At 39.8% G+C, this 12,117-nt stretch overlaps 1 protein-coding gene across 1 annotated transcript; it reads left to right on the forward strand.

Annotated features, from left to right (window-relative positions):
* Positions 1–239: 239 nt before the first annotated feature.
* gmpr (guanosine monophosphate reductase) lies at positions 240–7,606 on the forward strand. Its single transcript, XM_079484104.1, has 9 exons — positions 240–633; positions 4,207–4,326; positions 4,557–4,640; positions 4,836–5,009; positions 5,122–5,203; positions 5,330–5,436; positions 6,229–6,271; positions 6,419–6,578; positions 6,723–7,606. The coding sequence occupies exons 1-9, from the start codon at positions 547–549 to the stop codon at positions 6,901–6,903; spliced, it is 1,038 nt and encodes a 345-aa protein (XP_079340230.1). The 5' UTR covers positions 240–546; the 3' UTR covers positions 6,904–7,606.
* The last annotated feature ends 4,511 nt before the right edge of the window (positions 7,607–12,117 follow it).

A 12,117-nucleotide genomic window follows, 5' to 3' on the forward strand; every position in this document is an offset into this window, starting at 1 on the left:
ACAACAAACTAAGAACTAAAGAGTGACTTTTATGTGTGATGTAATTTACCGCAACGCATATAGTACAACAACAAGCCTACACGTACAATAACAGGGCAAACCAGATATTATAATTTATCTCCAACCTCTGCCCTCCCTCCATCTCCCAAGAGTGTACGGTTTATATTGCTTCAGAGAAGCAATACCCCAGCCGGACAGCAGGTGCTCTGTAATCGTACTGCAGTACTGAGCTGAGCTGCAGTTCCATTCTGCGTATGTTGTGACCGGCAGCCACACAAAAAACACATTAGTCGCTGCTGCTGCAGCCGTCATCACACAAGAGTGAATGCAAGAGGAGGGGCGAATAGAGAGCGAGATAGGAGAGTGGGACAAGAGAGAGACTACAGGCCTGGCCAAATAAAGCAATGGGGGCCTGGGCAGTGACGGACCTTCCTATACTATAAATACGCTGTTCTTCTGTCGGTTCGGGTTTGGTGCCCGGAGCTCCAGCCCATTGATCCACAAGCCCGCCTCAGGAAACTCTCATCGGCTCTAAGGCCTGTCACTATGCCTCGGGTGGATGCTGACCTCAAATTGGACTTTAAAGATGTCCTTTTCAGACCAAAGAGGAGCAGTCTGAAGAGCAGGTCTGAGGTGAGACAGAACGTCTGGTTGCTCTGTGTGTGTGAGAGATCTGTGTCAATTGTCTACCTTCTGGACCTCAAATTCAGCAGTGGCTTTAATTCTTTAATATTGCACGTGTGTGGCAGATGGGATTGAAATGACCTTGGTGAAGGGTATGGGATTGAAATGACCTTGGTGAAATCTGAATGACTGCAAAGTATGTAGGACCCTTATCTCGGCTCCAATCTGTGCTGGTTTTGGTTGATCAGCAGCCGGTTTTCAGAATGGTTTGTCTAACAGAATTGTTTAACCACATTTTATTTGATTCCTTTATTTATATAAACAGATGCAAAAACACAAGTAATAATTCAAACAAAAATTATTACTGGTGCCATAAACAGCATTGAAAAAATGTATCCGCTTGGTGATTTAGTATAAAGGTCAATTTTGCATTCTTTCAATGTCAAAAGAAATTATATTTCCATTACCACTTTCTTTGATGGTTAAATTTGTTTGTTTTCGGGACAAACGTCCAGGCTGAGGAAAAGCAACCTGAGATCAGGAGCTCTGAAAACACGGTTAAAAATAGGCCCGGCGCACGATGGGTGCTACATGTATATAGAATCAGATTCCACTGTGTTGTTGCACTTCATGACCCAGCAGGTCCACTAAGTCACATGAGATCAAAACATATATACACATTTACATTACTATCTAGACAAATTAAGTATCTTATTCCAAACATTTGTAATCCTGTCTGTGAAAACCCAATGATTCTCCTTTCTAAAATGGTCCTATAATGAAAAGAACATTATATATATATTGATAATATTGACAGAGTAAGGCAATGTAAGAAATAATAGTGTAACTAATGCTTGAAATCAACCTATGCTCGTATCTAGATAACTTAGATGTTTGTAAGATTAGAATTTGTTCATATTTTCATATTTAAAAAACTGAAACAAGAGTATTTTACACTGATACAATTTTGATTGTCTATATTCTGTTTTAAAGGGGTCATATGACATGGCTAAAACTAATAGTATCGTTTGTTTTAGATTGTAATTCAATGTGTATACACGATTTAAAGGAGGGGTTAAATAAGATGCAGTATGCCAATCTTACTGTATGTTATTCTTGAGTACATGTAGAGTAGTTTTGCGTTCTTCATATCTCTGAAAAGTGCTTAGTTTTCTCACATTTACAGAAGACAGATACAGCTGTACGATTATTTCCGAAGAAAGCGGTCCTCCCGGGGGCGTTCCAATGGGAGGAGCTTAAGACGAGTATGTGCAGCCTTTGTATGTCGTCTGTCAACTGTTGTATGAATGTAAATACTGTACCAAAAAGTTTTGTTGTTGTCATAACGTTAACTATTGCTTATAGTTTGATCGAGCCTTACATATATGATCCAGAATCGGACCTCGAGTCTGTAAGTAGAACAAGAACCACAGCAGCAATGACTACAGATGAACGTCTCTATATGGGAAACATCCACGTTAGCTTTGTCACAATTTTAAAATCATATAAGTCACCATTCATAATGTTTTAATTGTCTTCTGTATTTGCCGTTTTAAAACGGTGTAAATGCCTTAGGTGCCTTACAATGACAACAGAGACAATATTTCACAAAGTTTTACTTAATGGCTGTGGTTCAGACTCCAAAAACGGTCACTTTTATCGTTGGCATCGCTACGTCATTTTGTGGCAAGCGACTTGAAAATACAGAGTAAAACTAGTAATTGGTTGAGAAACAATCTTCTTCCAAATGACATTCACATACAAAAACATTTTCGCAACTCCGTTGCTGTTCGGGAAACACAAACTCCATTCACTGCTGTCGTGACACCGGGTCCTTTGGAAACCTGAACCTTTCCTCTCACATCCAAAAACACACCTCTACGCCACCATTATTAGCTCTTAGCAAAAACAACTACAATAGACTATAGCGGTGCTCACCGCGGCTTCTCCATGTGCTCTTCCGCTCGCTCTCTGGTTCTCTTCTAGGAGAACGGCCCATAAAACCATAGGATCCTTGTTTCGAAACAGGGATCAAGACTTAGAAAAACCTTTTCCGAAACAGGTTGTAGTGCTGGCGGACAGTATCGAGCACAGAAATGGACCCTCAAACTGGACCCTTACCCCAGACGCTGCGGCCGCCGAGACTGACCCCCGGGGGGAGTACCCACCGGTCTCGCATCTCTCACGGAGGAGCTCCGGAGGCATAAGAGAGGAGTGACAACAGGGAGTGCGTAGTGATTGGTCGAATATTGCAAGCTTGTGACTGAAATGTAACTCCTCTTACCATATTTGGAACTTCAGGTTCCAAAGCAATTGTACTGACAGGTACACCCACGTGTGTCTACATTTTGGTCTTCATCATTCAATCATACCACGAACCGATGTAGATTTGTGGGGGTGTGGTTACACGAGTCGTTCCAGGCAGGTCTGGGTGATAAAATGCATGTTTCATTTCTACGTGTCTAATACATGCATGGGCAACTTACAGCACACCAAAGACACGTATTCGTGCCATATGACCCCTTTAAAGGGTATGAAATTCAGCGTCATCTAGCGCCATCTATATAGCAATTGCTCATTCTAAGATAAAAAAACATAACACTTCATTTGCTAAGGTCTTTATACACCTCTGAAGACATAGTTACAGTATACACATTATATTGCATTTCTTTCAGATCCTTCAAAAAAGTACACACTGGACCTGTAACGCTAAGAATTCATAGGAGATTTTCTATTTCTGCATTTCACCGCATGATGAGGTAAAGCGCTGGTCACTTCTTACTGCAGCTGCTTCATCTGATGACTGTCACCATACAGACAGCAATGGCGACTGATTATACAGTACACGCGCTCTTGAATACCAAACAACAGCTGCAGTAGTCAATCACTGAACACCAACAATACACTATTAGAGGGATCCAATTTCATGACAAAAATAGCTGCAATATTTCTCATAAAAGGGGAAATGGACGGTTTGCTCCCAGCAGCGAATTATATCATTTATAGACCAATGTAGTGTGACTGATGTGGGCACAGTTACAGGAAGTGAAAAGGAGTGATCAAGAACCGATTCTGAGAACGTGAGCATCTGTGCATGAGAGAAAAATAGGGAAGAGAGTAAATGAGAGACAAAGAGCTTTCAGACCTTTGTCAGGCAAGCCCATGAAGGGTTCATCACAAATTCATCCCCCGAGTCATCTCAGCTGTGGATGATGTGATGAAAAATAGCCCTTTGTACTAAAACACAGACATGTATGAAGACATAAGGAGGACTTGAGATTCTGCAGTAAGCAGGAATCAATGAAGATAATGTGTATTTGCATTCTCTGCTGGTTGGTCAACATTATATCTCTTCTGTAAAAGTTCTGATTATGTCAAAACATGCCTTTTGCTAGCTTGTGACAAAATATATATGGGTTCGGACTCATAGCTCAGTTGGTATAGCATTGCATTTGCACTGCAATGTTTGATACTAGGGGAACGGAAACTGAAAAAGGTTGAAAGCACTGTACGTTGTAAACAAAACTTGTTTTTATAAAGATACGCATTTATCACATCTGCCGCTGTGTTTGGTTCTCAAAGGTTGACCTGCAGAGGACCTTCACATTCCGCAACTCCAAGCAGACGTACAATGGCATCCCAATCGTCGCTGCTAACATGGACACCACTGGCACTTTCGAGATGGCACGGGTGCTGAGCAAGGTGAGCGTGTCTTTAAATAAAGCACAGCGACCGGTGAGCACCTGAGCCTTTGAAATACAACCCAGAGAAAGTCTTGTTATACTGCCGATCTGTGATGTGATTATCACAATCTCACTGAAACATTATTCGCTGGGTTCGGTTTCCTTGGTTTGAGATGAAGTGCTTTCTGTCTGTCCCGGTGCCAGGCGTCTGCATGTCTCAGACTTCACCCTGCTCTCTCTCTCTTTCAGCACACCCTCTTCACAGCCATCCAGAAGCATTACTCCCTGGAGGAGTGGAAGACCTTTGCTAACAGCCATCCAGAGTGCCTAGAGGTATAAGGCCACAGTGATCATAGGGTTGCACTTTATTATTGATCACTAAACTATGGACTTACTGTCTAAATACTGAAAGTACGACCAAGATTTGTTTGCTTTTATAAACACAAAGCCTGCACTGCAACCATACTGACTAATTCCACTTGCTGAATAATGAAATGAAGCCTATTGCATCTCTCCTCTCATCTTCAGCATGTTGCTGCCAGCTCAGGCAGCGGAGCAACAGACCTGGAGAAGCTGTCCAGCATCCTGGAAGCCATTCCTCTCATCAAGTACATCTGCCTGGACGTGGCCAACGGCTACTCGGAACACTTTGTGGAGTTTGTAAAAACAGTTCATGAGAAGTTCCCAAACCATACTATTATGGTAAGAGGATCGACACAAATATATAACGTATACCAATACACTAAAGAAATCACATATTTTGTGAGCTTGTTTAACTATAACCAAAAGATGTATAATGGTATTGAACACGTAGGCAGGAAATGTGGTGACAGGTGAGATGGTGGAGGAGCTCATTCTGTCTGGAGCCGACATCATTAAAGTGGGCATCGGGCCAGGTATCCGTTTTTTTGTAGATGTTCAGTTTATGCAACTGCAAACCTATCTTTAATTCATATTTTCAGAATGAATTACTTAAATGTTGGAATGAAGCACGATCGTGATATTTGATGACATATTTGTAGGTTCTGTGTGCACTACACGCATTAAGACCGGTGTGGGTTATCCACAGCTGAGCGCTGTTATTGAGTGCGCCGACTCTGCCCATGGACTGAAAGGACATATCATCTCTGTAAGTCTGTCATTTATTCTCAAAATGAACATTCTGTAATGCAATGCTTTGATCGACAGGTGGAAAGACAAAGACTAGTTACATCACATTACCACAAGAGGGCAGCATCCTCAAAACTATTACGGTGTCCACCTCAAGCACCCATTAATCAAAACCAAATATAAAATGATTTCCTATAAAGACACGTACTACTAAATGAATTCAGCATTATTTATTTTAAGTGGCCATGATGGTTTACCTTTGTATTCATTTAAATGGACAGTTCACCCAAATTACCAAAAATGACAATAGTAGTCTAAAGTGCCTCAGAACTGTTTGCTTTCCTACATTCTTCAAAATATCTTATTTTGTGTTCAACAGCACAAAGAAATGTATTAAGCAATTTTCCTACTATGGAAGTCAAAATAGGCCGAAAACTGTTTGGTTACAATCGTTGTTCCAAATATATTTCTCTGTGTTAATCAGAGAAAAACTTGAGGATGAGTAAATGATCAAAAAATAGTTTTGGATGAACTGTCCCATAACTAAGCAGCACACACACCCAAGGATGGGAATTAGGTTATTGTTCTAATTCGTTTCTTTTCGTATATGAACTGTATTTTACAAGACTTTAGTTAATGTTCCTGTATCCGAGTTGGTAGATTTGTATTGCAGTCATCGGTTTTATCCCTAGGGAACATAAATACGAGCAAAAAAACATATCGATTAAATGCATTACACCGTAATTGACTGAGATAAATCATCCGCAAAATGCATAAGCAGACTTTTATAAAAAAGCTTTATTTTCTTTAGGATGGAGGCTGTAGCTGCCCAGGGGATGTTGCCAAAGCATTTGGTTAGTTTATCGAAACATGAATGACATCATCATTAATAATTTATAATAATATGAATATAATAATTAATATTTAATAGTTGATACTATAGCTTATTATTTATTTCCTCCTATGAAGATTTTGATGGATCACTGTGAATATGACATTAGGTGCAGGGGCAGATTTTGTCATGCTCGGAGGGATGCTTGCTGGTCACGATCAGTGTGCTGGTGATGTCATTGAGAAGGACGGCAAGAAGTTCAAGCTTTTTTACGGGATGAGTTCAGACACAGCCATGAAGAAGTATGTTGGGGGAGTAGCCGAGTACAGGTGAGGATATTTACATATTCCTTTAGACATCCGTCATTCAAGTTGATGATTCAAATATTTACGTCAGTCAGAGTCATAACTGATGTTGCTTACGTAAAACAGACATCTGTGGTGCATCTATGTACATGTGTTTATGGATTCCAGGGCATCAGAGGGCAGGTCAGTCCAGGTGCCTTACAAGGGCGATGTGGAAAACACCATAAGGGATGTCATGGGCGGCTTGCGGTCCACCTGCACGTACGTAGGAGCTGCCAAACTCAAAGAACTGAGCCGCAGGACCACGTTTATCAGAGTCACGCAGCAGTCCAGCCAAATGTTCACCTAGTGCTCAAACCCACACATATCAATTCAAATTCATGTTTCCAGTTATGATCAAGTGACACTGAACTTGAAAACTCTACAGTAAGGGAGTGAAGTAATTCCACTTTAGAAAAACACAGCATATTTTCAAAGGCTTTCAATTTTTTGTGCTTTCTGGACGCATGCATCTCTTTAAATCATTGAGTAATTCCCTCAAAAACAAAAACACACGCACGCACGCACACACACACAGATGCTATTTTACTCAGGAACTTTGCTGAATACTAACGCATCTCCTACAGCATGACTACATTTTATTCATTTAATCCCTTTTAAGTTATTCAATGCTATAGAGGACAGAGGTTGATTTGAACTGAAAGACAGCTGACTGACCAGAGGTCAGATGAAGCATGTTAGTGGAGTATTAACTGTACACAGCAACAAAGAATATTCTCTGCCACTTTTAATTAGCCCCTGCATGTTATTGCTACGAGTTGATGCAGTGCATTGTGTCCTGTCGGGAACTATTTCTGCAGGCCTGCTTCCGTTGTATACGTACAATGGGTTTGGTGGGATGTCCTATCAGATCAGAGGAATGTAAAACCACAACTGTAACGTGTTCAACATAAAGCCTTGTGCAGTTTGATGAGATATAAAATACTGTATTGAAGCTGTGAAATGTAAGCCATTACATATGGAGGAATAAACATATCTAAATGAGGAAAGTGATTGACTTGCATACTTTTATGTGATTTATGAAATATCAACCATCTTTTTATTATTACTTTTTTTTGATAAAGTTGAATAATTCCTTAGAATAATATAATTATTTGCAGGAATACTATATAGGAACCATTTTTACTTCTCTAGTTTTAAGTCAGTGTTTGTATAGAATTTAGTATATAAATAATGCTTTGGTGTAGCCAACAATGGTTCTTCTATGGCATTGGCAATCATCTTTATTTTGATTACACTTTTCAAAAGGTTATTTGTTAATATTAGTGAATGAAATAACTAAGAAAGGGATAAAGTACGGGCAGCCGGTTCTTATCACAGAAATAAGCCCAGACAGTGTGATCAGGACCTGCTCCTGCTCACAAAACAAACAGCTCGACTCTCACAACTCGCAAAAAAGTGACTCCAAAAAGGCTGCGGTTTGCAATTGGCACTGTAATTTTATTAGTATGTGTATACTGCAACAATGAACTTGTACTGGTATACAGACGATTTCTTTTTTAAACAAATTTGTTCACAACCTGAATCAAATATTGTTTTGTTGTTCAGAATAATGAAATAAGTTCTAACTAGAAAACCGGCAAGCACCATCAAAGAAAGGGACCAAAAATTCCAAGAAACAAGGTGAGTGTATCCTACAAATAGACACACCACGATTAGAAAATAGAATTTCAATGTTTTTTTATATTAGTTTTCTTTTTTTAAAAAGCTAGTGCAAGTACAATATTTTACACAACTTACAGAGTATGCACGCATATGGAAATAAACAAACAAACAAACAAAAGTTTGCCTCACAATGATCTCTACCTAGGCCTTTAGAGCTTGATTTTTTCATATATACGTATATTTATCTTTCCTTTACCAAGTAAGGTGCAAAACACAACCTCCTCTCCCAAGACCCATCTCTTGCTACTGGCCAGAATCCTCCACAACCTTTGGATGGGATGTGACATTCCGTTTTCCTTTAACAGTCGTAACATTTCTGCATGCTGTATGTGTCCAGTCTGGAAATAACAACACTGACTCAGCAATATGGCAACCGACCATCCATCCCTTCGACATTTTCAATAGAGGTTAAGTCCAATCCAGTGGTTCTATAATGATCGGGGATGTTTCTGCCCAAAGGCAAGTGAATAAAGAAACTAAAAGCAGCTTCCATTTTCCTTCCAATGGAAGACATCGAATCTCTTTACAACAAGACCTGCAAAAGTCCAGCAGGAGTACTGCTATATCTGAACCAGCTCCTTCCTGAGGAATGACCGATGGCTTCCTGTATGTGTGTGTGTCAAAACACAATCTTTACATTGCAATCTCAAAAGGATAAAGGGAAAACAAACAGAAAATAATGGAGGTGGCTGGACATGCGTGCACAAATGATTCACCCAACGCCACGTCTCAGCTGTTCACCTGACATAGTGTCATACCACTTCCAACCCACTAGAGCGAGCTCCTACAAATTTGTATGTCTCGGCTTTAAAATCATCATCCGACCTTCGAGAAACTGCCTACACCCTCCTTTCAGAATTCAATGTACACAAAACCTACTTGGAACTGACGTGTTAAAATTAGGCCTAGAAAACGTTCAATTCACAAACAATCTATTAAGTACAATTTCACAGAGACATCTTAAGCATTCATTGGCAAGAAATTCAAAGTTACAAAAATTACCTTTTTCTTGAAGATATGTGAATCTCGAGAGTGTACTTGTACAAATTCCAAAAGGATAAATACACACGTTGATTGCTATGTGTGACACATTGGGTACGTGAGGACAGCGTCTGTACACAGGTTGGTTTGGGCCCTCGGTGGTCTTTTAGTTCTCAGTGGTCAACCGGGGGCGAGTGTCCAGTTTAAGCCAACAGCGCTCAGTTTCGAACAAGTCTCTTGAAACAAGGCTTGAAAAATGAACCTCGCTGAGAAAGTGCTTGTCAGTTTACCAGCTCAACAAGGAGACATTTGAAGGGCATGCCTCCTTTTTCGTAAGGAGTGTGCACTGTTTTGACTATCCAGCTCTCATTTGGCTGAATGCTTATAATAAGAACCAACAATATTCATAATTGTAATAAGACTAATTACAATACCCATTTCGAGGCGCCCATACATCAGGGTAAAACAAAGAAAAAGTGGGCAGAAGTTCTCAGCCTGAGGTTATTTATCCAGCGTTTCGGAACAATTGTCAAACAACAGTCAATTTAACAGAGAAATCCTGACTGATCTTTAAAACTCTTTTATGAGAAAAACAAGAAAAAAAAGAGAGCCGAAATACCTCAAAACAAAAAAGAAATTTCAAAGACGGCCACAAAAAGAAAAAGAAACTTTGATTTAGTTTTCAAACTGCTGAAACGAACATTCGTCTTTTTGTGCCAGAAAAACGAAAGTAAAACAAGAAAACTGTCGGCGTGCTTCTCCTGAGAGAGTCGCCGCTCAAACTTTTCAAAACATTGATTGAAACACTTTCTCCCATCTCCTGCCTCAGTAAAAGAGTGCTACAGAGGAGACCACAGCAAAGTACAAACATGAAGCAACGTCAAATATAGAACCAGCGTGAAAATAAAAAACAATGGTGTTTGAGCACAAATCAATAAAACAAACAAAAAAATTTAAGTAGGTTCATAGAGAACTTTATTTCACCTCTCTACCCTTCGCATCTCAACGCGTTGGACCCAGGAACGAGCAGAGATTGAGGGGAGAGACGACGATGTCACCACGTTCTCTTTACTCCTCGCCCTTCCTTGGGATTAGAAAGTGCTGAAACAGTATTATTAAGTCTATTTATTCTATACAAATGACAAAAATATGTGCATTTTGTTTTTGTTGGTTTCTATAAAAGTGGTCCCCACTTTGATGAGGTCGACGATTCGTTTCGCATTCATTCAGTCTATTTCAGTATCTCGCGCGTGTGAAGATCTGAGCTTGTGACAGGCAGACGAACAGACAGCTTCTAATGCGGACAGACGGACTGATACAGACGGAGACAGACAGAGTGTGTTAGGAAGGCCTCGTATGGTGTAGTAGAGACAGTGTGTGAAAACCAAAGCACAGGGCCAATGACACTACTGCTTCTGGTTACAGCAGTTGAACACACAGCTTAAAATAATAATATACGTACAATTACCTTTCATTATCGAACGCGTGCCCCCTCAACACACACGAACACATTCACACCTATTTCCCATCCCTGAGTAAAGCCCAAGGGAAAACAATATGTTGACTTTTAACAGAAAGCAGTTTTCATCAAACTCATCCTCAAAAAGCAGATGTGCAAACATCAGGTGTTCACTATACAAAGTGAAAATACAATAATCGCCTCAAAAAAAGCAAATCACACAACCCAAAGGCTGTTTCAAACTAGAGAATGTATCCGGATGAAAACTACAGAAACTGCTACATACAGGTGGCACAAACTGTCAAGAGATGATGTGTAACAAATATAAGAGGGTGAGTTTAAAATGTCACTGATGGGGTTTCAGTTTCATATATTTATACAGATCATTTTTTATTTATTCATTTTGTCCCTTGAGACTGGTGGCATTATACAAGTCTGCCAGCTGTACCAAATATGCGTCTGTTATTCTCTTTGTGATGACCATTAAATGTGAATTTGAAGGTCCGGCATTTTTCATTCATTTGCAACTGGACATTTGCTTTCAATATGTGAGAATATTTCACAATTTTCCAAATGAATAGCAAAACTGCTTCAAATAGTAAGACTAAATGCCTATTACGGACCCCGTACATATATGTGCTTGTATTTCTTTTGATCCGGAAGTGACAGTTCACCCAAAAAAAAAACATTTACTTTGTCTCTTGTCATTTCCAACATGTTTGACTTTCTTTCGTCCGCTGAACACAGAAGAAGATATTGTTAGAAACATTTAGTTAACTGGCAGCATTTACTTGCAATGGTTTTGTACCCATAGAATCGAAGTGAATGGGGACCAGTGCTGTTCGGTTACCAACTTTCTTCAAAATATCTTCTCTTGTGTTCTGCAGAAGAAAGAAAGTCATACAGGTTGGAAATAACAGGAGGGTGAGTAAATGACGACAGAATTTTTATTTTTATATTACTTTAAATAAAACATGTTGTTCAAAATCTGCTTGACTTTCTGACCTAATATGAATATTTTACACAGTAATATTTATGCACCCTCACGTCATTCAAAACCTGTAAAGGACATTTTCTTTTGGGAACCCAAAGAAGATATTTTGAGAAATGTCTTCAATTGGGGTCAATGTTGTCTGGTTATCACCGTACTTCATGATGCGAGTCGATCATAATTCGTGAATTCTCCAAATGCATCTAATATCAGTCTAGACAACAGGAAAAATTACAAATACTGTCAAGGTTCTATGGCTATGGAGGAAACAAAAACACAAACCAAAAATGAGACCAAGGAGGAAGACGAAGCCTTCCTGAACTGCACTTTTCCTGACGTGAGCGGGTGGATGGGGCGGTAAGCGGTTGCACGCACATGCCAGGCAACAGAAGGTAGCTAACGGTTGC

This window comes from Barbatula barbatula (genome assembly GCF_947034865.1).
Source record: "Barbatula barbatula genome assembly, chromosome: 21".
Taxonomy (NCBI): domain Eukaryota; kingdom Metazoa; phylum Chordata; class Actinopteri; order Cypriniformes; family Nemacheilidae; genus Barbatula; species Barbatula barbatula.

Excerpts from the sequence above, each read along its gene's own strand:
- gmpr (XM_079484104.1), top strand. The coding sequence starts at position 547 with ATGCCTCGGGTGGATGCTGACCTCAAATTGGACTTTAAAGATGTCCTT. Across the intron at positions 634-4,206 it reads GTCTGAAGAGCAGGTCTGAG|GTTGACCTGCAGAGGACCTT; the intron begins GTGAGACAGAAC and ends TGGTTCTCAAAG. Across the intron at positions 6,579-6,722 it reads GGGGGAGTAGCCGAGTACAG|GGCATCAGAGGGCAGGTCAG; the intron begins GTGAGGATATTT and ends TATGGATTCCAG.